Source organism: Dermacentor albipictus, chromosome 1, assembly GCF_038994185.2.
Source record: "Dermacentor albipictus isolate Rhodes 1998 colony chromosome 1, USDA_Dalb.pri_finalv2, whole genome shotgun sequence".
Taxonomy (NCBI): Eukaryota; Metazoa; Arthropoda; class Arachnida; order Ixodida; family Ixodidae; genus Dermacentor; species Dermacentor albipictus.
Window position 1 is genome coordinate 476968239 of NC_091821.1, and position 22386 is coordinate 476990624.

A 22386-nucleotide genomic window follows, 5' to 3' on the forward strand; every position below is an offset into this window, starting at 1 on the left:
GGCTTCCGGCGGCGAGCCTCTACTTGTTGCAGGCGACTTTAACGCGCGCCACGGAGCCTGGGGCTACACCCGAGAAACACCCAAGGGCAAACACCTTTGGGAAGACTCGCAAGACCAAAGGCTTGCACTGATCGCGAATCCCGCTGATCCTACACGCAGAGGGAACAGCGTGAGTGCCGATACGTTACCAGACCTTGCGTTCGTTTCAAATGTTACAACAGCGCACTGGCAAAATACGCAGGAAGATTTGGGGAGCGACCACGCGCTGATCGAGATCACGATAGGAACGGGCCCGAGCGGTCGTGGTACTAACCCTGAGGGCAAAGGTCGTAAGCTCAAACTCGTGAAGTGGGACACGTTCCGCAAGAAGCGAGAAGAAGCGGGGCGAGGCGACGAGCCGATTACGGACATAGACAAGTGGACCGAGACGCTCAGAAGGAACGTAGGCGCAGCAACTTTTGAGGTTCCGCCCGAAGCGAACCTCGAAATAATTGACAGTAGGCTCCTACACATGTGGGAAGCAAAGCGAGCCCTCCTAAAGGCATGGAAATGCCAAAGACATAATAAGGCGTTGCGCAAACGCATAGCACAGTTAGACAGAGGAATCGAAGAACACGCACTTCAGGTATGCAGGGCACAATGGGAAGACACGTGCAACGGCCTCGAGAGGCAGATGACCGGGGCGAGCGCTTGGCGCCTTTTTAGACATCTATTAGATCCGGAGGAGAATCGGGCCGCTCAAGGCCACAAGACTCGTAGACTAGTTAGAGATTATAAAGGCGATAACTTCCTCGACGCAATACGTGACCGTTACTTTAAGAAGGCCGAAAGCATCCAGCACGCCGAGTACGACGGCGTCACAAACGAGAAACTGGACGCGGAATTTAGCCAATCGGAAATTCGGATAGTCCTGTTCGAACTCAACACTCGATCGGCGCCCGGCCCGGACCGGGTTACCAACAAGACTCTCCGCAACCTAGACGACGAGTCAATCTCCCGACTCGCGGCCTACGTCAATGAGTGCTGGTGAGAGGGTTCGATTCCCGAAGCGTGGAAACGGGCCCGCGTTATCATGATTCCTAAACCTGGCAAGCAAGTTACGCTCGATAATCTAAGACCGATTTCGCTTACGTCTTGCGTAGGCAAAGTCATGGAACACGCAGTTCTCACCCGCATGACCAACTTTCTCGAAGATCATGACGCGTTCCCGCACACCATGCTAGGATTCCGCCGCAACCTCTCCGCACAGAACGTATTGCTTCAGCTTAAACACCAGATCGTAGACGACACTACCAGCTCCACTAAGGCAATTCTAGGCTTAGATATTAGAAAGGCCTTTGACACCGTTAAGCACGAAGCAATCTTAAAAACAATTAGAAGATTAGGACTAGGCCAAAGAATGTATAATTACGTTAGAGATTTCCTCGCGGGCAGGCGCGCATGCGTCATCGTCGGCGACGAGGAATCGCCGGAATTTGAGACGGGTCCGTGCGGCACGCCGCAAGGATCCGTCATATCACCATTACTCTTTAATTTAGTTCTACTTGGTCTACCCGAGAAATTAACAGAAATAGAAGGATTACATCACAGTCTCTACACGGACGACATCACCCTCTGGGTTCCCGGGGGAGGATGTGACGGTCACGTCGAGCGAACGCTACAGGCAGGAGTAGATGCGGTTCAGAATTACTTGCGTGGAACGGGCCTCGAGTGCTCGGCTACCAAGTCCGAACTCTTACTCTACAAACCCACAAGGAGAGGTCGTAAAACCGTGCGCGAAGAGGAACGGGAATATTCCAAAATACGCATTACATTGGCAGATGGTACTCCCGTACCGCACGTAGAGAAAATTAGAATCCTAGGATTACACCTGCAGGCAAACGGCCATAACGGAGAGACGGTGCAAATACTTCGTCGTTCGGTAGATGACACGATCCGACTCTTGCGTCGCATCACGAATAGACGCAATGGTATGCGGGAAGAGTGCGCGATCCATCTCGTGCAGGCGTACGCGATAAGCCGCATAACGTATGTTGCCCCCTACCTGAGGTGGATCGGGTCCGAAAAAACCAAACTCGAATGCATTATCCGAAAGGCTTTCAAGAGGGCGGTCGGCGTTCCACTCAACGCGAGCACCGACAAGTTTCTAGAGCTCGGAGTTCACAACTCCCTTAACGAGTTAATCGAGGCGGGACACACGGAGGCGGCCGAAGAAGCCGCGATAGCCCTAGCACTCGTCGCGGTGCCGAACGCTGCGATCGTTATCAGCGATTCGCAGGCGGCAATCCGCGGCTTCGCGCGCGGTCGTGTCTCGCGGGAAGCGGCCCGCATACTCCAAATTTCTGACGACGGCGACTCGTCATCGCCCTCGCAACGCCAAAATTCTACGGTCTTCCTCCTCTGGACCCCGGCACACACCGATGTTCCGCTCGCGGGCAACGAGGCGGCCCACGCCACGGCTCGAGGTCTCACACGCCGAGCCGCCGCTGATTATGTGGCCGCATCCGCCCCCGAGAGCGGGGCATCGGATCTGCCGGATCGGGACACTACAACAGAAACACAACAAGAAGCACACTGGGCGTGGGGCGATCGCCTAACCACGTTCAGAGACCTCACCCAATACTACAGACTCGAAAGACGCACATTCCCGCCACCGCACGATAAATTGAACAGGAACGAGGCCGTAACGTTACGCTTGCTCCAAACACACACCTACCCTAGCCCCGCTACCTTACACCACTGCTATCCGCGTTTATATTCAACAGACGCGTGTAAAACATGCGGACAGAGAGCAACGCTGCGACACATGCTCTGGGAGTGTGCCGGCAACAACGGTAATCAAACCAGCTCCGTTGGCGACGCGTCCATAATCGCGGCCGTTGCCAGGGTAGGAGAAGGCTCGAGCTCGCTTCTTCCCGACGCCGCCCCGGATGCGGGAGCCGCCGGGGACCTTCTCCGTAGGCGTCGCCGCCGCTGGGAGGCGGCTATCAGAAGTTCAGAGCTGGCAGACCAGCTCTGGGCCGTCCGGCAAGCCGAAGATGCCGCTCGAGTCCAAGGACTTCGAGCCGTCACCTGAGGCCACCACAGCAAGAACTGCCGGACTATTCTTTATTAAAGTTTCTTCTTCTTCTACAAACCCTCTAGAGCATTATGAGTGAGTCTAACGAAAGGGGCAGAATTTAGCCCGTTGTCCTGCCAGAACTACAATTGCCACCGAAATCAAATTTAGCAAGAAATGATGGGTGGAACGCTGTGAAACATTTTGTTGGAAGGTTAAACAAGTTATATCAAACGTAGCCTATAGTTTTGTTTTAAAAAAGATGTCTTAATCAAGTTTTAGAACATGTGATACGACGGCTCTAAGCTGCTTCTCGTTGCCCCGACAAGGTTGGGGCATATCTGTATTTCGTGCAAATGGAGGGGTGGTCATGGAAAATGCGATATCTGAGGAAATTTTCATGTTTTGCGACCGGTTTGAAGCGTTGCAAACAATTACCGAGTACTAGTTTCCTCCCGCTTCCTCCTCTCTTTGTTTAAATGCGTCCTAAGTCGTTCGTAGTTTGTTTCTCGGAGATAATCGGTGAACGAATCAAGGCATCTTGGGTATATCTGCCGAAATAAGGGGCGCATCATGGATAAGTCAGGGGACAAATTATGACATTTCCAGTATTATACGCATACAAGCTGTCCCGAGATTTATCAATGTGCTTTACGAACAAAGCATAATTTACCTCGCTGCTTTGGGAGAACTGGGAACCAAACCAAGATCGAATCTAGCAAACATGGGGTGAAGGAGGAGAGTGGGGGGGAGGAGACTATGGTTAATGTTCTGGCGAAGTAAAATGTATGTTTATGTATTAGTGACGCTTATAGACTTACAATAAATGATCCAAAGCTTTATATGAAGGCAAGGTTTCGTATGAAACCACGATACACTGGCGACATCTTAAAGCGCAATTACAGGAAACTAAAACTTTTATTTCGACTGCTTGAAAGAAACAGGTTCGCTGAAAATTGTTTGGTGATTATGCAAGGTGGCACACATCTGCTGGAATTTTATTTTTATTTTAGTTAGTTACTTATGCAACTGTATTTGTATTGTATTGTATTGTATGTACTGTATTTAGTTATTGTATTTTGTAACTTTAACCTCGACAATACTACTGCCTCAACTGGCGATAAATTTGTGCAGTCTAGTTTTGTACGCTTTGCAGTCCCGCTACTGTGCGGGGTAAGGAAGTTTTGCCAAGCACTCAGTGGTCATTTCATCATCTTGAGATTATATTCAATTAAGTGTATATAAAAAAAATTATACACCTGGGTTCACCATTTGTGAATGATAATCACTCATATATTGGTATATATATATACACATAAAGGTACGGCTCAATAGAGCTCAAGCACTTACGCTCCAAGCGTCTGCTACAAGCGGATACGTATCCCTATCCGGATACTTACACCGTTCGTACTTGCCGCGATTGCGGAGAATTAGCCACGTTAAAACACATGCTCTGACGGTGTGCCCGGTCAAAGCTCTATCATCCATAACAGCTCGGCCAGACGGGAGGGTGTTCTCCACAGCCCTCTTCTAGCTGACCAACTCTAGCTGACCAACTCTGGCTGACCGGCAGGCGCACGATGCGGCCTAGAGGCTTGGCCTTCCGGTTCCCACGTGGGAGTGGCGCGCTTTCTGATGACTCACATTCTGCAGGACCTCGATAAACTTTTACCATACCCTACCATACGTACTTTCAATGCATTTCTGTGGGTTGTGGCGGTTACAGTATGACTGAGTTTTATTTTGAGATTTTTTTTCCTACTTTTTCTTGCCCTAGTAAGCCGGTCCAGCCCTAGTAAGCCGGTCAACCTGCCGACTAAAACTTTGTTCCATTGCGTGGATGCACGATTTTTTGAGCGCATTTGTTAGACAAAGGTTTGCAATTGCTCTCTTCGCTAGTTTTGAATGCGCTGATTCGAATGGCAGTGGCGCCTTGTCGCCTCTGGGTTCATAGGCCCAGCAGACCTTCCCTTTGGAGAGCTCGAGTCTGAGATCAAGTAATCTCAAGGACCCTTGTGTGGGGACCTCTTGGGTAACAGCAAGCGGCTGAAGCACATGACGAAAGCATGTTACTGCCTCCAAAACTGCGTCATCTCAATTTGTGCCAGAGCCATCGCATAGAAGCAAGTAATCGTCAACATATCGAAAGACTCCCCGGACGCTTGTTCTGGTTAGGGCGTTCTGAAGTAATCTACCTTTCTGGGCAAGAAACAAATCGCTAAGTGCTGGCGCAATACATGACCCTATACAGACGTCGCATTTCTGGAGGTACACATTCCGTTCCCACGTAACATAAGTGTACTTCAAATATACAGAAAGGAATCCCAGGAATCCACCAGTTCAAACCCCGGAGGCGTTCTGAAAAGCGACAGCACCATGTGCATCTATACATTCTTCCACGCACTACAAAATTTCATGTTGGGGGATCGAATAACATAAATCTTTAACGTCTACAGAGCATGCTGCAAATTCAGTGCTAGAATTGTGCTAGGCAGCCGAGATTACCAGGCTTCGTGACCAATGCGTTAGCACGCCGTCCTTGTTAGTGGCAAAAAAAGAACTTGAGCTTTTGCACGTGCAAGCACTATCTTGAGTGCAAAAATAAAAAAGTGCAGGTTTCACATGATGTGCGATCACGTGACTGCAACACCTGTGGGCAATGGTTATAAGCAGCCGTGTTTCTTTCGGAATAAACGTTGTTGAAAGTCAGCGCTTGTGGTGTCTTCTTGTCTCGTCTCTTGTCTACATTTTGCGCTGTTACTAGCAGCTAATGTACTGGTTTTGATAAATCAGCGAGAACGGCTGTGTAAAATACTGGTGCTAACAGCGCAAAACGTAGGCGCGGCACGAGAAGACGACACCACAAGCGTTGACTTTCAACAAAGTTTAACGTAGGCTGGACACGAGGCGAGAAGACGACAGCACAAGCGCCGACTTTCAACAACCTTGTTTAAAGTCAACGCTTGTGGTGTCGTCTTCGCGTCTCGTGTCCCGCCTACGTTTTGCGATGTTAACACCAAGATGGAAAACCAACAAGCCTAAGCTGCTATTCCAGTGTGTAAAATAAGAACGCGCTGAAACTTATAAGATACAACAATGAAATTCCAGCTTTCAACGGAGGCAAAATATTACGAAAATGAAAGAAACTTCGGCAACTGCAGAGATTGCTTAGTGGGTTTGGCGTTGCGCTGCTATGGGTCATGGGGTAAAATCCCGACCACGGCGGCCGCATTTTCATGAAGAGGAAGGCAAAAAAAAAATGGCCGTCTACCGCGCATTGCGCGCTCGTTAAAGAATTCCAGGCGGTCAAACTTACTCCGGAGTCACTGCCGCTACGGCGGGCCTCATATTCAGATTGGGGTTTTGGCGCGTAAAACCGAAGAATTATTTATTTATTTATTTTTTATTCAGGGCATGACTGGATGCGCCCAGCGCATAGCCTTTGAACAATTGTTGTACAAACCGTTGCGCCGGAGTTACCCACAGCGATGCAACACTTCTCTTAGGCGGATCTTCCTTGGATCGCCTGCAACTTGAAAAGCCCGCAACTGCGTTTCTACGGCATTGTGCAATACCTACCACAATTGCACCAGGACTATCGCACAGTCGGCACATTACGCGGACCTAAATGCCTTCCGTTCAGAAAGGATGTGGCGCCTGATAAGCTGACGCGTCACTCGTAAAGCCGTCATGGGGTGCGAAGAGTTCGATACATCATGAGTGTACGAAAAGTAGGCGAATCACCAAGGAAGAAGATAAACGCTCTTTATAACCAACGTCCGCCGCCATCGGATGTCATTCGAAGAGTCAGACATGGAGGCCGCAATGTCGCATGCGAGTTTTCTGCTTGCCCTGCTCCTTTTCTCTCCGTTAACAGGTGAGATTCGCTGCGTAAAGTGATTGATCATGTACCTATAGGCAGCCATGCTCTCTTTCGAGCGCCCGCCAGTCCATTAAAGTAATGTATCAAGTGGCAGCGCATGCTCGGACTTGGAAAAACTCGATGCAACAACCTTTAAGATGCTAGGAAATGTATTCGCGTTATGCATAACAGTTTCCAAAAAAAAAAACTACCTCTAGAAGTTCCGGGTCATATTAAATGCAACGCCGATGCATGTTCAGTCGGTGCACGATCCATTCCAATACGGCGAAAATACTCCGGAACCTAGTAAATAATGCAGAATGTATGCATTGTTCCGTAGGATTAGGGTCATTCCCGCCATATTGGGCTAGACCATGTACTAACCGAACCTTGACATTGTTCGATACGCAATTAATGTATTTGAACGCTATGACAGTAACATGAGGAAAACGTGAACAAGGTGAATGCAGGAGCCAACGTTTCGACAAGTGGACTTCTCTTCTTCAAGGCGACGCACGCTTTCCTCGCCACAGTATACATAGGTCTTCTAAAGGGGAGAGGGTGTTAGGCGGGTGCGTGCGGAAACGAGGGAGGGTGTGTTAGCGTGTCGAATTGAGAGTAAAGGCACGCTGTGCACAAGGTCAAAGCCAGAGCCAACCCCCCCCCCCCCCCCCCCCCCCGGTCTGTCAAGGCACGCGTGTTAGCCGGCGTGTCAAGGACGTGTGGCACGCCGGCTGAAAAAAAAAAAGGAATGGAAAAGTCGAAAAAAAGAAAAAAAAAGGAGGGTTGGTGGGTACGCCAAGAAATCAAACTACATGTTGTTGCCTATAGCTTGAAGTTTAGCACAGCGAATAGATTCTAAAGCTCCCTTTGAAACGTTTATGCCTGTTGGTTGCAATGTCTTGAACACTTGACAGCATTTCCTGTCGGCAATGCTATCATGCTGATAACGCACGTGCCGTTCGTTACTGGAAAGTACCGGACTCGCAGCGTTAAAGAAAGGAAACGCATCAAGGCAGATGACGATTATCGTTGTGTGGCAGAAGGGACACTCCAAAGGGTGTGAACTGTTCTTAGAGTGAAATTATGGTTAAGGTATGATTATCTGTATTTTCTTTCTCGTTCAGAACGGAAATTTGACAGTGAGATGTAGAGTTTAAGTTCATCAAAGTTATGACCTGGTTGGTTGAAATACTCGGCGACGGCTTTGGGAAGCTTTATAGCTGTGTCCGCGCGTGGTCCGTTTAATCTGACGTTCATTGATTGTCGATTGATTGTCCATTGATCAATGAACGTCAGATTACACGGACATCGCGCGGACACAGCTAAAGAGCTTCCCAAAGCCGTCGCCGAGCATTTCAACCAACCAGGTCATAACTTTGATGAACTTAAACTCCACATCTTACAGTCAAATTTCCGTTCTGAACGAGAAAGAAAATACAGATAATCATACCTTATCCATAAGTACAAGACATTGACACCAATAGACCTAAACGTTTCAATGGGAGCTTTAGAATCTATTCGCTATGCTAAACTTCAAGCTATAGGCAACAACATTTAGTTTGATTTCTCGGCGTATCCCCCACCCCTCCTTTTCTTTCTTTTTTTTCTTTTTCCCCCTTTCCCTCCCTCTTTTTTTTCAGCCGGCGTGTCAGATGCCCTTAACACGCCGACTAACACGCGTGCCTTGACAGACCGGGGTGGCCCTGGCTTTGACCTTGTGCACAGCGTTCCTTTACTCTCAATTCGACACGCTAACACACCTTCCCTCGTTTCCGCACCCACCCGCCTAACACCCTCTCCCCTTTAGAAGAATCCCACCTATGTATACTGTGGCGAGGAAAGCGTACGTCGCCTTGAAGAAGACAAGTCCACTTGTCGAAACGTTGGCTCCTGCATTCACCTTGTTCACGTTTTGCTCATCGTCTTGAATTTCCATCTACCGCATTCCCCGTGTTTTCCGATGACAGTAACATGTAATTAAAGGTAAAAACTTTCAAAGCGTCCCATTTACCCATTGCTAAACGACACGGGACGGCGTGGAACTCAAGAAACCGTCCTGGCAGCGAGGAATTGATGTGCCCTGGAATAGCTTTAAAGCCTCCTGCGGCTAAAGAGGGAATCCAAGAACCCAAACGAAGGGCAAGACTGTGCATGCGTGACTTTTTAGACCCTCATAATTTGCCTTACTTCATTAGCTTGATTTTCTACTAATGTTAGAAGTTTCGATTGGCCAGAATGACGCAGCTAAGTGTTTGTTTTTCGATGTTTGTGGCATTGTTGCGATTTTCAAGAGGGCCGTCATTGAGAGTCCCGCATATTTTAATCATGAGGTACGTGTGAAGTAATCCTTTTATAAGCGCCAAACAACACTGTGATACATAAGACGCAAAACACAACTGCAAACGAAGGACAGACAGACAGACATACAAGAAACTTTAGTTCAAACAAAGGACGAATTATAAACACTGTATCTTCAAACATAAGCCTCTCAGTTTCTGTTCCTGCGAACATCCGCGGAATACGGATTCCATTCTGCTCAGTGTCGATCTTCGTTAGAGCTCGTAATTAAGCGCTTCATAAGAAAAAAAAATGATCACAGACACTCAAGATGGATTGCCTGTGGGAATGCGAAAGCATTGTACCGTTTGTAGACCTAGGAACGCCATGAACGCACTCATGTTATACACTCATGACGTGGCGCCACCTCCTCCCCATTGGCTGCGTCGTCACGTGCCCAGTGACGCAGTCACAAAGCCACACCTTTTCTCAACCAAATGGCTGCGGCCTGAGAGTACAATGACGCACGCACTAGGTACAGATTTCGTCAGCCGAAACCGTGGAGCCATCAGCGTGCTCAGCCGTCTTGCACTCAGGAGCCTGAGGCTCGACTGCCACCCAGACCGAAGTTGGCCAAATTTTCTTTTCAAAGTCATCAATTTACTTTGTTCACAGGAATTTCCCTGAGAAATAGGACGTGAATTCGAGGATTCTTTTGACGTGTTTTTACTCTGTGCGCCATCGGCCATTTTTGGTACCATCTTTTCGTCACGCCGACTATGACGAGGGATTTCGCCTAATGGGCTATGTAATGCTCTCACATTACCAATCCGCATATGCCAATACCTGGATTCTTTGAACACGTACCTAATACATGCGCGTGTCGACGCTTTAACCTCACGAATAAAAAATAATGGCTACTTAAGACCACTGCACTAACTACTAAACACATTACGACGCAATCTTTCTTAAGAGGAAGCTTTTGCTTGGTGCTCCTATCTAAATACACGTAAAAGGAGAATTCGCCTTGCTCGGCAACCACTACACCGAACATGGCGAGGTTCGTCGCATTTGAAAAAAAAAACTTAAAATCTAGTGGCTGTTCGTTTCGAATTTTTTATTTAGATTGTCAATTTGTTACTAAAAATTGGCAAACCGAACATTTTCAAAAAACTAAGCTATCAAGTTTACAAATCTACAACTCAGCAATGAAAAATAATATCATAATCATGAAAGCTGCGCCTAATAGTACACCTAAAACAGACAAATTTGATATGTTACATATGAATATCAATACATTTAGCGAAGTGTAAATACAGTTCTTGCGGAATGCTAGTACACTACGTAACCAATTCACGTAAGATACAAATTGACATATTGAATTTGTCCGCTTTAAAAGATCTAATGGATGCCATTTACGGAACCACAACATCTATTCTTTACGGAGAGCTATTAATTTGTAAACGTTGTGTTTCTATCTTTTTAACTGTAGAATTTTCGGAAATTACTTCAATAAAATCCAAGCCCTAAATAGAAATTCCGCTTCCAGCAGTCACTAGAGCTTTACTTTCTCTCTAAAATTCAGCAAATTTCAATAAAAGCGGTCCAGGGGTTATCTGAGAAAACCGTTTTTGCGTTTTACATGAATTTGAATAACCTGCGTTGGAGTTGGGCCCAGGCTAAACTTCCTCTTAAGGGGAGTTATTATGGCGTGAAGCGCTACACTCTTAGGCAAAGTTACACCCTTTGGAGTGTATCTGTGCCACACAACAATAATCGCCATCTGCCTTGCTTCCGTTTCCTTTCTTGAAAACGCCGCGCCCGCTACTTTCCTGTCGGGGATGCTATACGCCATGCTGATAACGCGCATGCCGTTCTTTACTGGAAAGTACCGGGTTCATGGCGTTAAAGAAAGGAAATGCGGACAAAATAGATGACGATTATCGTTGTGTGGCAAAAGGGTGCAAATTTGCTTAACACTGAATATAGTCGCTCCTTATTTAAAGCACTGGCGTTACACTCTAAAAACAGTTGGGGGTGTATATTTGCCACACAACAATAACCGTCATATCTGTCTTGTTTACGTTTCCTTTCTTGAAAACGCTGTGCTCGTTGCTTTCCTGTCGAGATTGCTCTGTCATGCTGATAACGCGCAAGCCGTTCGTGACTTAGAAGTACCGGGCTCGCAGCGTTAAAGAAAGGAAATGCGGGCAAGATGGATGACCATTATTGTTGTGTGGCAAATATACACCCCAAAGGATGCAACTGTTTTTAGAGCGCACGTGGAAGGATCAAGGGCGCTATAACATAAAACTATTCCAAACTTTTCTATTCCAATTCTGCAATCAGCCCTCTGCGATTGGTCAAAAACTTTTTTGGGCCACCCCCGCTTCCCCTGTCTGTCACGCGGCGTCACGAAAACCGCGATAGCTCCACATGTGATACAAAGTGTACACACTGATTATGCATAATTTGACCGAACAAATGAAACACAGTTAATTGCGATTCGACGCCTTTGCGCTATTAGCCCTCGGCTATTGGTCAAAACTTTTCTGGCGGCACCCACTTCACCTGGCTCTCACACGACGTCATAAAAGCGCAAGAACTCACTACGTCAATGTGACGTGTACGCGTTAAAGATGCATTAATATGCCGAACAAAACGGCATTTTCTTTTCTCTGAATAGACGCAGGCTGCCCCATTCCGAAAGGAATAAAACATGGCTGCCGCCGATCGCTCAGGCGCTGGCTACTCGCACCTGCCGGAAAGCATGGGTTTTTTTGCGTGTAATAAAGGTTTTGCGTGGCCGGGTAACTTTTTCGAGCACTTTCGGCACGTTTATGACCTCGTTCTGCCAACTTTGTGGAGGATCCGCTTTAGCGTCATTTTTAAGCTTCCGTTGCATTCCGCTGCGATTGTCGACGAGCCACTGCAAGCTAAGTAAGGGAAAGCGGACCAATCGCCGATGCCGGCGCCACCCTCTTTATCCGGTCGTCGATTTTCAGTGCACTGGCTCGGCTCCAGCGAATCCCTCTCCCTTTGAGCGTGCTCCTCGCCTCTTGTGAGTAAATTAGATCAGACGAGCCGCTCAGTGTAGGCAATGTTATTCGTTTATCCAGCAAACAAAAGTGGCCTCCTATGAACGAGAAGAGCGCTTGATTGGTCGGTTCAGAAAACCCTGTGGGTGACTGCCCCATGCTTGCGTCGGCAGTTACGCAAATTTGACGTCAGGAGATTAGAATAAAACATATTGGAATAGTTTTACGTTATAGGGCCCCAAATAGCGTCAACGACATAAAGCCACTATGTACTGCTCGCACCACAACAATTCTCGCTTCTTCGCTCGCCTCCACAGCGGCCTCATTGTTCTTGGCGTAACTTCCGCGTTAGCGAGCTCAACGCTCTTTCTTCCCTTCTTTCGTTAGATTAGGTTAGCGCTACCTATCCGTGGTTGTCCTGGCGCATGACGTAGTAACAAGGCTCACCATCTTTGATCGAGGCATGTTTGCAATCTGAGAGCAGGAGCTGCTGTGTCCCATCATTGCACCAATGAGCGCGCCACTACGTACGCGCTAGTTGCGCGGCAGCTGCGTCTCTAGCGCGTGAAGCAGGCGGAGCTTCGTACTTGCGCAAGATGTGGCCTTCGGGCTCAGCGGTTCTAGGGCCGGCAAATTATAATACGGTTACGTGGCTCGCATAGATGAACCGTTACAATATAGATAATACAGCGTGGCTATTCAAACTACCAAGTTAGCTAATCACATAAGCACTCATCTCAAAATTTAACCATTGATTTTCATTTTAGATTTCATTATTGACAACTGCATGTATCTTCATGATTTTTCAGTATTATGACACATAATTAGGCCTATATTAAGGTTGTAGCATTATTTACCCATATTCGTATACGAAAAATGATTTTTTTAAGGTGAACTGAAAAATGACCATGTCTGACTTTGTTGAAACCTTCCTATATAATGCTTCGTATTAAAGATACCGTGCTGTTCTCTATTAACAATTGTGTTCACGTTGAACTCTCTTTGTAGATGGTGCATCAATGCCAGACGCATGCCAAGAGGAAGCCATCATGAATTGTCTGGGGAAGCGGTTTGCAGAGATTGAAAAATCAAAGGCGCCAACAGATTTCGATAACATTTACAAGGCCGTGTGCACGTAAGTCTGCTTTTAAATAAGGGGTTATCGAACCAGGAAGATTTTGAGTTGTTTAGTATTGGCCAAATGTATTCCAAGGTACGCGCAATATGTATGGCTTCATAGCTAAAGGCCGATAAGGGTGATAATTTACTAAGAAATATAGTTGAGAAATTATCAACACAGTAGAGAAAGAAGACAGAAAATGTAATCAAATACGACGAGATAGAAAAACATATGCTACAGTACGAACAACAAAGAAGAAACAATACGCTTGCAGATTTTAGAATGAAGCTCTCCAGCCGAACAATTTAGTAAAATTAATAGCAAGAAACAGGAATTGACGATAAGAACAGTCGACAATGTCAAAAATAACTACTCACGTATGAACAAAATGATTTGATTATAAAGATCTCCACCAATGCAGCAGGTAGAACGCATCAGCGCAAAATAATACTTTCTGAGTTTTCTTACCTTTCCGGGCAAATCCATATTCTAACAAACCTTCAGTCCCACGCTGGTTGAAGCGCCATTCTTGCCACTGCCGTACACAGGAGCTTCAGAGTTCCCCTGTAACAATTTTTCGGGAACTGCAATTTCAACAACGTGTGAGGGTACCGCACACTAAACAAGATTTGCGAGAAACTGCACGGCAGCCGCAATTCGATGGGGGTAAAAACACACGTGTGCTTAGATTTAAGTGCGTGTTAAAGAACCCCAAGTGGTCAAAATCTCCGGTCCCTCACTTCGGCGTGCCTCATAATCAGATCGTAGTTTTGGCACGTAAAGCCCAATAATTTTTTTCTGCTTTTAATAATAACAACAACAACAATGGTGAGGGTAATGACGGTGGTGGTGATAACATTTATTTCTTTTAGTACAGGTTACGAAAAATGCGAGCCTGAAAACCGAAATACGATTGACGTGGGCCTAAGCCCTTTCGCAGCAGGAAATCGAACAGTGTATCACATATTTTACAGCCATAACGCCAAGGACCAAAGGACCTTCTTGGCGATTACTGTAGCAAAACCAAAGGAAGTACGTCATTCTACATCACAGTACACACAGCACACTCACGCTTACAATAAAAAACATATTCAAAGCACTTATGCAAGATCTCAGCAACACCTAAAACAAAGAAAATGTAGAAGAGGCAGAACACTTGGAGATCCAACATAACATCGCGAGAAACTTGAACATTGCAGCATACCTGCATATATGAAGCGTCCTCAAAAGGGAACGCAAAAGTTCTTTTTCACTTTCCATGTGCGGAGGCTCTGCTCCTTACCAAGTAGCTGACGCTGAGATTTGTTAACTACGTACGATATTCTCCTGTCATATGGACGTCCTTTAACACGCACACTTTACGCCAGGTGGCCGCGGACCGATAGGCTTACGTTCCGTAGGCTGTAAGGATGTATTGTCGCCCTGAAGGGACGACGCCTCTTCCTTGAGGTACGCTGTAAGAAAACAACCATGTAGTTAGTTCAGTAACCGTCTACAGTAAATGAAGATATTTTCGACCTCGGCTTCACCTGTCGCATAATTATGGGCGTGTACTACGAGGCACGCTGCCGACAAAAAGTAGTAGTCCCGCGTGAGGCTTGGCCTTCGAGACTGTGACGGCGCACGCATCTCAAATGACATGTCGGGTGTGACCGTTTCCTTTCAGCTGCTACGCGTAGAACCGATTTTGACTCGCGGGCTCGACAGGCAACGCAAAGGCGTTACGCGTGACATGGTTCTTAAGCAATGGTCACAGTGGCTGTACTTTGCTTGATCACAGAGGCACTTTACTTGCAACATTAGCGATCCTGGGACGACTATCTCCTTTGTATCTGTCCGAGAGGCAAGTGATGTGCACAAATCTTGTAAGAATGGAGAATTGTCCGCTATCAGAACAGATATCGTCTAACAGATATAGTATGCCACGACAGATTTTTAGTTGTTGTGAGCACGTTTTTTTATTTCGATGTTTATTTTAAAAAGGGATCGCGAGAAAATCACGAGGGGCAACGCACTTACCGCCTGCCCCATAGGGGCACTCACTAGAGGGGGAGGGGTCAAAGTGTGCCATTGGCTCTCACACTTCTGAAAGAGGGCACTTTCGGCTGCACTCTGGAAAGTCCAACAAAGCTACAGCAGAGGCTAAATTCTCTTTCTTTATAGAGTGCCCATAGAAGTATCGCGTTTCTTTACTACGTATCCCCTGCTTGGGCAGCGAGGATTGTCTTTTGTGCCTCCTCGGGGCGTGCTGTAACGGAGGACGCATGGGATTCCCTATACACGCTCGAATTACGGAGAAGGCCTGACTCTGGGTAGGTCTCGCCTTTGCGAATGTCAGCTTGCGCTACTGGCAGCATGCCCAGCTTTTAGAGCGCACCTCTCAGGTGCCCGTTCCTGTGGCGAGCATCGGCGTCCATCGTAACCGAGCGAACGAGCGTAGTGAAAGATGAGAAAGCGAACGGGGAACGCAGCGGGTGCCGAAAAACGGATATAGCGAAGAAAGCCCGAGGAGGATAACGGAGGAGGAGGGTATGGCACAAGCGTGAGAGAAAAGCGTAGTGCCGCGCAAGACGGGCTCTGCGGCGGCGACGGCTACGAGGTGGCGCCAGAGTAGCGCGCGTCGTCTGTTCGCCGATGACACCACCGATACCACATATGGAAACAAAGCGCTGCATGAGCGGAAGTCCGTCTACGGCGGCTGCTGTGAATCACGCCCATGCGTCACCTACGCGCTGCCTCTCGCCATCTCCCGATTAGCGAGGCAGTCACGCCACACTTCGCTCCGTTTGCAACGTGCCGCATAAGACAGATTGGCCGCGCCAGCCAATATACTGCGAAATGAAAACACGTATAGAGCTAGACTTAATTTTCGCATTAGGGAGTATCGTAATTGTCGGTGAATATTGTGGGGAAGGCTGCATTCGTATTTGAAAAGTCAGCTAGCTATATTGACCCTGTGGGCGAGGGGAGGTCCGGATAAAGTATTATGATCAGCTGCGCCCAACGAGTTATGTGCCTTTCGGCTAGAAGTCGTTGGATTATCAAATGCTGGAACTATTGAATCTCCGTCTACAGATAGCCTACATAACGTTGCAGTCTCAGTATCTTATCACCGTCAAAATTCTAATCAAACCTCTTACACGTATAACTGTCGAATTTCACTGTGTAATCCCCACTTATCGTAGATATGTTCGTGAAAACGATCTTGGTCGAACGTGTAGAGCCATTTAAATACCAATAGAACATTGACCTAATCTTCTGCTAAATAATGTGTCGCTACTGATTTGTGGATTTCATTTTCAGGCTGCTTCTACATAAAGACTACACTATTACTAGTTTCCCGGTAGCAGCGAAAACAGGCGATATTTCATATTCTGAAGAAAAAAGACCCACATTTTGGTGACGTGTTCCGAAAATTTGAACTGTGTAGGTTGCTTATCTGCTCTGAAAACAGTTACTGAATACTCGCCTTCTTCTAATTTTATGCGTTACACACGGCGTTTAACAATTTTCCCCTAGTATCTTCGGTAAGCTATGTGGAGCATAGTGGTTATATTTATCCAAAGTACGAAGCGATATTCTGAGTTACAAGTGATAAATGCTTATTGCGTGTACGTTTAATACAGCCTTTGTAGAAAGTTACTCATCGTATCATTCCAGGTTGCCATACTATCGCTATCCGACATGTTTCCCGGACTCCTACAACAGCAGCATGAGATACGGACGTGAAATTACGCGAAATGCGAGAATCTTAAGCGCAGTAGGTTGCGAAACTGTCACTTTCCTGCTTTAAATGCGGGTGTCGCAGATAATTACTAAAGCTTCGTTTTCCATGTGTGTTCGTGCATACTACGAGACTCGCAGTTTGTTCCTCTGGTGCCCTCGATGAGCTAAAGAAGGTGCCTTGTTTATATCTGGTGAAAATTAGGAGCTGGTTATGGATAATGTTTAGGCAACGTTCCATATTGGTGGGTTAAATGCTATTTTTCCTGTAAAATACGCATGTCAGTGGTCCATAGCGGTATTGGTTTGTTTTGCGAGTAGAGTAAAACTTAGGTGGCTGCGGTGGCACAATGACAACAACGACTAAGCTCAAATTTTGGAAACGTAGGGGAATACAGCTTAAGCTGTATCCAATTAAATATTTGCAACGACGTATTAGAAAGTATCATCCCAATGTCTCAAGAAAACTTTGCGTTTTTGATATTTTATACTTTGAAGAAATAGGCAGCATTTTAAGTACAATGTGTCGCGTAATATTAACGTATTTGACTTCTCTAGAAGCGTAACAAATAATTATTGAACTCTCTGAACTTTCGTGTGCGTGATATATTAGATTCGCCCGGATCACTCGCTCTACTAACGGAGGCAGCTTCTTTATGTTTGGTAACTGTAAGGACAAGGTAATGGGCGATGTTTAGGTGAAGTTCAATATATATGGTAATTAGGGCTTTCGCAATAAATTACGTATGCTGGCATTCTAGAGAGTTATGAGCGTGTCTAACGAGTGGGGCAGAATTTAGCCGGCTGCCTTGACAGAACTTCTTATTCAAGTGTTAGAGCGTGCGAGATGGCCAGTATCAGCTATGGCTCCCAGTGTCGCGGCTTAGTTACAGGTTACAACAGGCCTATATTCCGTGGAAAGGAGAGAGGGGTCAGAGGAAGTGCAATGTGGGACATTTTTACCTTCCTGGTCCAGATGGAAGCGTTGTAAATAATTACTGAGTCGCCGACGCCTCCTGCCTCAAAATTAGGGTTATTAGCGTCATAAGACATTCCTAGCTGGTTTCAGCGATGTTCTCAGTTATGTTAACAAGATACCTTGTTTATATTGGGCGAAAATAAAGGCACGGTTCTAAGCAACATATACGCAAACATCAAAGGCAGGGGCTAATTATGACATCTGCAGTAATTTTCGCATGCAAACGATCCAGAGTTTTCTGAACGTGCTTTACCAAAAAAGCAGAATTTATCTCTCCGCCCTGGGAGCGCTGTGAACTCAATGAACATCAAATCTAGCCGAAATTAAGGTGGGGGGTTGCAGGAAGGGAAGGCAGCATAGTAAATGTCATGACGAAGTAAGATCTGTATTGTTAAATTACTGGCTTTTTAAAAAAAATCCCTACAAGAAAGGCTTCAACACATTCAATGGGGGCAGGGTTCCAAACGCAACAATCAAATACGGGCAACTTCTTTAAATTACGCGATATAATCACAGGACACTGAAACTTTTATTCCAACTGTTCGAAACAAACGGCTCCACTAGAAATTGGGTTGCAATTCTCCAAGATCGCAAACATCTGCTGTCTTTATTTCTTGTGTTGCAAGTCATTTGTGTTGATTATTGTACACTTCGTTGTGCATAATCTCGACAATACTATTAGCTAAGATCGCGCTATGTTGTAGACTTATACACCAAGTGCAATTATTTCTATAATTACTGAAATAACTTGTAGCAAAATGTGCATTCCTATGTGTGCTGTTGCTGCTACTGGGCGGGATCAGGGACTTCTATCCTCTAGCCTCATTGCCTTTTCTCCCGGCATCATCATGAGATCTTACATACTCGTTGTTATAATGGGGGCCCAGAACCATTTTGGGCCACCATGGTTCACCGCGTGTGATTGATAAATAAATCTATCTCTGTTAAAAAAGGGTGCAGCGGTGGCGTAGAAGTAGAACACCCGCCTCGCGTGCAAGAGGTCCGTGCTTCGAATCCCGCTGCCGGCAATTTTCCACCGGATTTAAAAAAAAGAAAGAAATCCGCATGTTGATAAAATTGCACAGACAGCCCTGGAGTGTGGCCTGATCCCGGTGACGACAACCGGTAACGCACTCCCTCACCAAAGCAGAATTGGCCACCCTGGTGCAGTACTTGGCAACAACCTCCTATATGAACACAACAATCAAACCCCGGCCCTCAGTCCCCAACAGCTGCGAAGCAACTCACCACGGTGACGGTCAGACCTGCGACAAAGCAGAGGGTGCTAAGAATCACTGGCTCCGGACAGGCCGCCATTGGAATATGAACCTGGCAACGTTTAACGCTAGAACGTTATCTAGTGAGGCGAGTCTAGCAGTGCTATTGGAGGAATCAGATGGCAGTAAATGGGATATAATAGGGCTCAGTGAAGTTAGGAGACCAAAAGAAGCATATACAGTGCTTCTTTTGGGCACGTCCTCTGCTACCGGGGCTTAGCGGAGAGACGAGAACTAGGCGTCGGATTCCTGATTAATAAGGAAATAGCTGGTAACATACAGGAATTCAATAGCATTAACGAGAGGGTGGCAGGTCTTGTTGTGAAACTTAATAAGAGGTACAAAATGAAGATTGTACAGGTCTACGCCCCTACATCCTGTCATAATGACCAGGAAGTCGAAAGCTTCTATGAAGACGTGGAATCGGCGATGGGTAGAGTGAAAACTAAATACACTATACTAATGCGCGACTTTAATGCCAAGGTAGGCAAGAAGCAGGCTGGAGACAAGGCAGTGGGGGAATATGGCATAGGCACTAGGAATAGCAGGGGAGAGTTATTAGTAGAGTTTGCGGAGCAGAATAATATGAGGATAATGAATACCTTCTTCCGCATGCGGCATAGCCGAACGTGGACGTGGAGGAGCCCGAACGGCGAGACTAAAATGAAATAGACCTCATACTCTGCGTTAACCCTGGCATCATACAAGATGTGGACGTGCTCGGCAAGGTGCGCTGCAGTGACCACAGGATGGTGAGAACTCGAATTAGCCTAGACCTGAGGAGGGAACGGAAGAAACTGGTACACAAGAAGCCGATTAATGAGTTAGCGGTAAGAGGGAAAATAGAGGAATTCCAGATCAAGCTATAGAACAGGTATTCGGCCTTAACTCAGGAAGAGGACCTTAGTGTTGAGGCGATGAACGACAATCTCGTGGGCATCATTAAGGAGTGTGCATTGGAAGTCGGTGGTAACTCCGTTAGACAGCATTCCAGTAAACTATCGCAGGAGACGATAGATCTGATCAAGAAACGCCAATGTATGAAAGCCTCTAACCCTACAGCTAGAATAGAACTGGCAGATCTTTCGAAGTTAATCAACAAGCGTAAGACAGTTGACATAAAGAAGTATAATATGGATAGAATTCAACATGCTCTCAGGAACGGAGGAAGCATAAAAACAGTGAAGAAGAAACTAGGAATTGGCAAGAATCAGATGTATGCGTTAAGAGACAAAGCCGGCAATATCATAACTAATATGGATGAGATAGTTCAAGTAACTGAGGAGTTCTATAGAGATTTATACAGTACCAGTGGCACCGACGACGATAATGGAAGAGAAAGTAGTCTAGAGGAATTCGAAATCCCGCAGGTAACGCCAGAAGAAGTAAAGAAAGCCTTAGGAGCTATGCAAAGGGGGAAGGCAGCTGGGGAGGATCAGGTAACAGCAGATTTGTTGAAGGATGGTGGTCAGATTGTTCTAGAGAAACTGGCCACCCTGTATACGCAATGCCTCATAACCTCGAGCGTACCGGAATCTTGGAAAAACACTAACATAATCCTAATCCATAAGAAAGGGGACGCCAAAGACTTGAAAAATTATAGACCGATCAGCTTACTGTCCGTTGCCTACAAAGTATTTACTAAGGTAATCGCAAATAGAATCAGGAACACCTTAGACTTCTGTCAACCAAAGGACCAGGCAGGATTCCGTAAAGGCTACTCAACAATAGACCCTATTGACACTATCAATCAAGTGATAGAGAAATGTGCAGAATATAACCAACCCTTATATATAGCTTTCATTGACTACGAGAAAGCGTTTGATTCAGTCGAAACCTTAGCAGTCATGGCGGCATTGCGGAATCAGGGTGTAGATGAGCCATATGTAAAAATACTGGAAGATATCTATAGCGGCTCTACAGCCACCGTAGTACTCCACAAAGAAAGCAACAAAATCCCTATAAACAAAGGCGTCAGACAGGGAGATACGATCTCTCCAATGCTATTCACAGCATGTTTACAGGAGGTATTCAGAGACCTGGATTGGGAAGAATTGGGGATAAAAGTTGATGGAGAATAGCTTAGCAACTTGCGATTCGCTGATGATATTGCCTTGCTTAGTAACTCAGGAGACCAATTGCAATGCATGCTCACTGACCTGGAGAGGCAAAGCAGAAGGGTGGGTCTGAAAATTAATCTGCAGAAAACTAAAGTAATGTTTAACAGTCTCGGAAGAGAACAGCAGTTTACGATAGGTTGCGAGGCATTGGAAGTGGTAAGGGAATACATCTACTTAGGGCAGGTAGTGACCACGGATCCGGATCATGAGAATGAAATAACCAGAAGAATAAGAATGGGCTGGGGTGCGTTTGGCAGCCATTCTCAAATCATGAACAGCAGGTTGCCACTGTCCCTCAAAAGAAAGTGTATAACAGCTGTGTGTTACCAGTACTCACATATGGGGCAGAAACCTGGAGGCTTACGAAAAGGGTTCTGCTGAAATTGAGGACGACGCAACGAGCTATGGAAAGGAGAATGATGGGTGTAACGTTAAGGGATAAGAAAAGAGCCGATTGGGTGAGGGAACAAACGCAAGTTAATGACATCTTAGTTGAAATCAAGAAAAAGAAATGGGCATGGGCAGGACATGTAATGAGGAGGGAAGATAACCGATGGTCATTAAGGGTTACGGACTGGGTTCCAAGGGAAGGGAAGCGTAGCAGGGGGCGGCAGAAAGTTAGGTGGGCGGATGACATTAAGACCTTTGCAGGGACAACATGGCCACAATTAGTACATGACCGGGGTAGTTGGAGAAGTATGGGAGAGGCCTTTGCCCTGCAGTGGGCGTAACTAGGATGATGATGATGATGATGATGTATATATATATATATATATATATATATATATATATATATATATATATATATATATATATATATATATATATATTGACGGAGCAGGAATTTCTAGGCGTCATATTGTAAGAAGATCTACGATGGGAGTCGGATATACAATATACCGCATGATCTGCGCTAAAAATACTGATTT

At 46.2% G+C, this 22386-nt stretch overlaps 1 protein-coding gene across 1 annotated transcript in view; it reads left to right on the forward strand.

Moving 5' to 3' along the window:
- Positions 1-6857: 6857 nt before the first annotated feature.
- The window catches only part of LOC139054850 (uncharacterized), a 34355-nt gene continuing 18826 nt past the window's right edge, over positions 6858-22386 (forward strand). The window contains exons 1-2 of the mRNA XM_070532510.1: positions 6858-6935; positions 13247-13373. Of these exons, the coding sequence (XP_070388611.1) occupies positions 6872-6935; positions 13247-13373 (191 nt within the window). The 5' untranslated portion in view covers positions 6858-6871. The remainder of the gene's footprint in view (positions 6936-13246; positions 13374-22386) is intronic.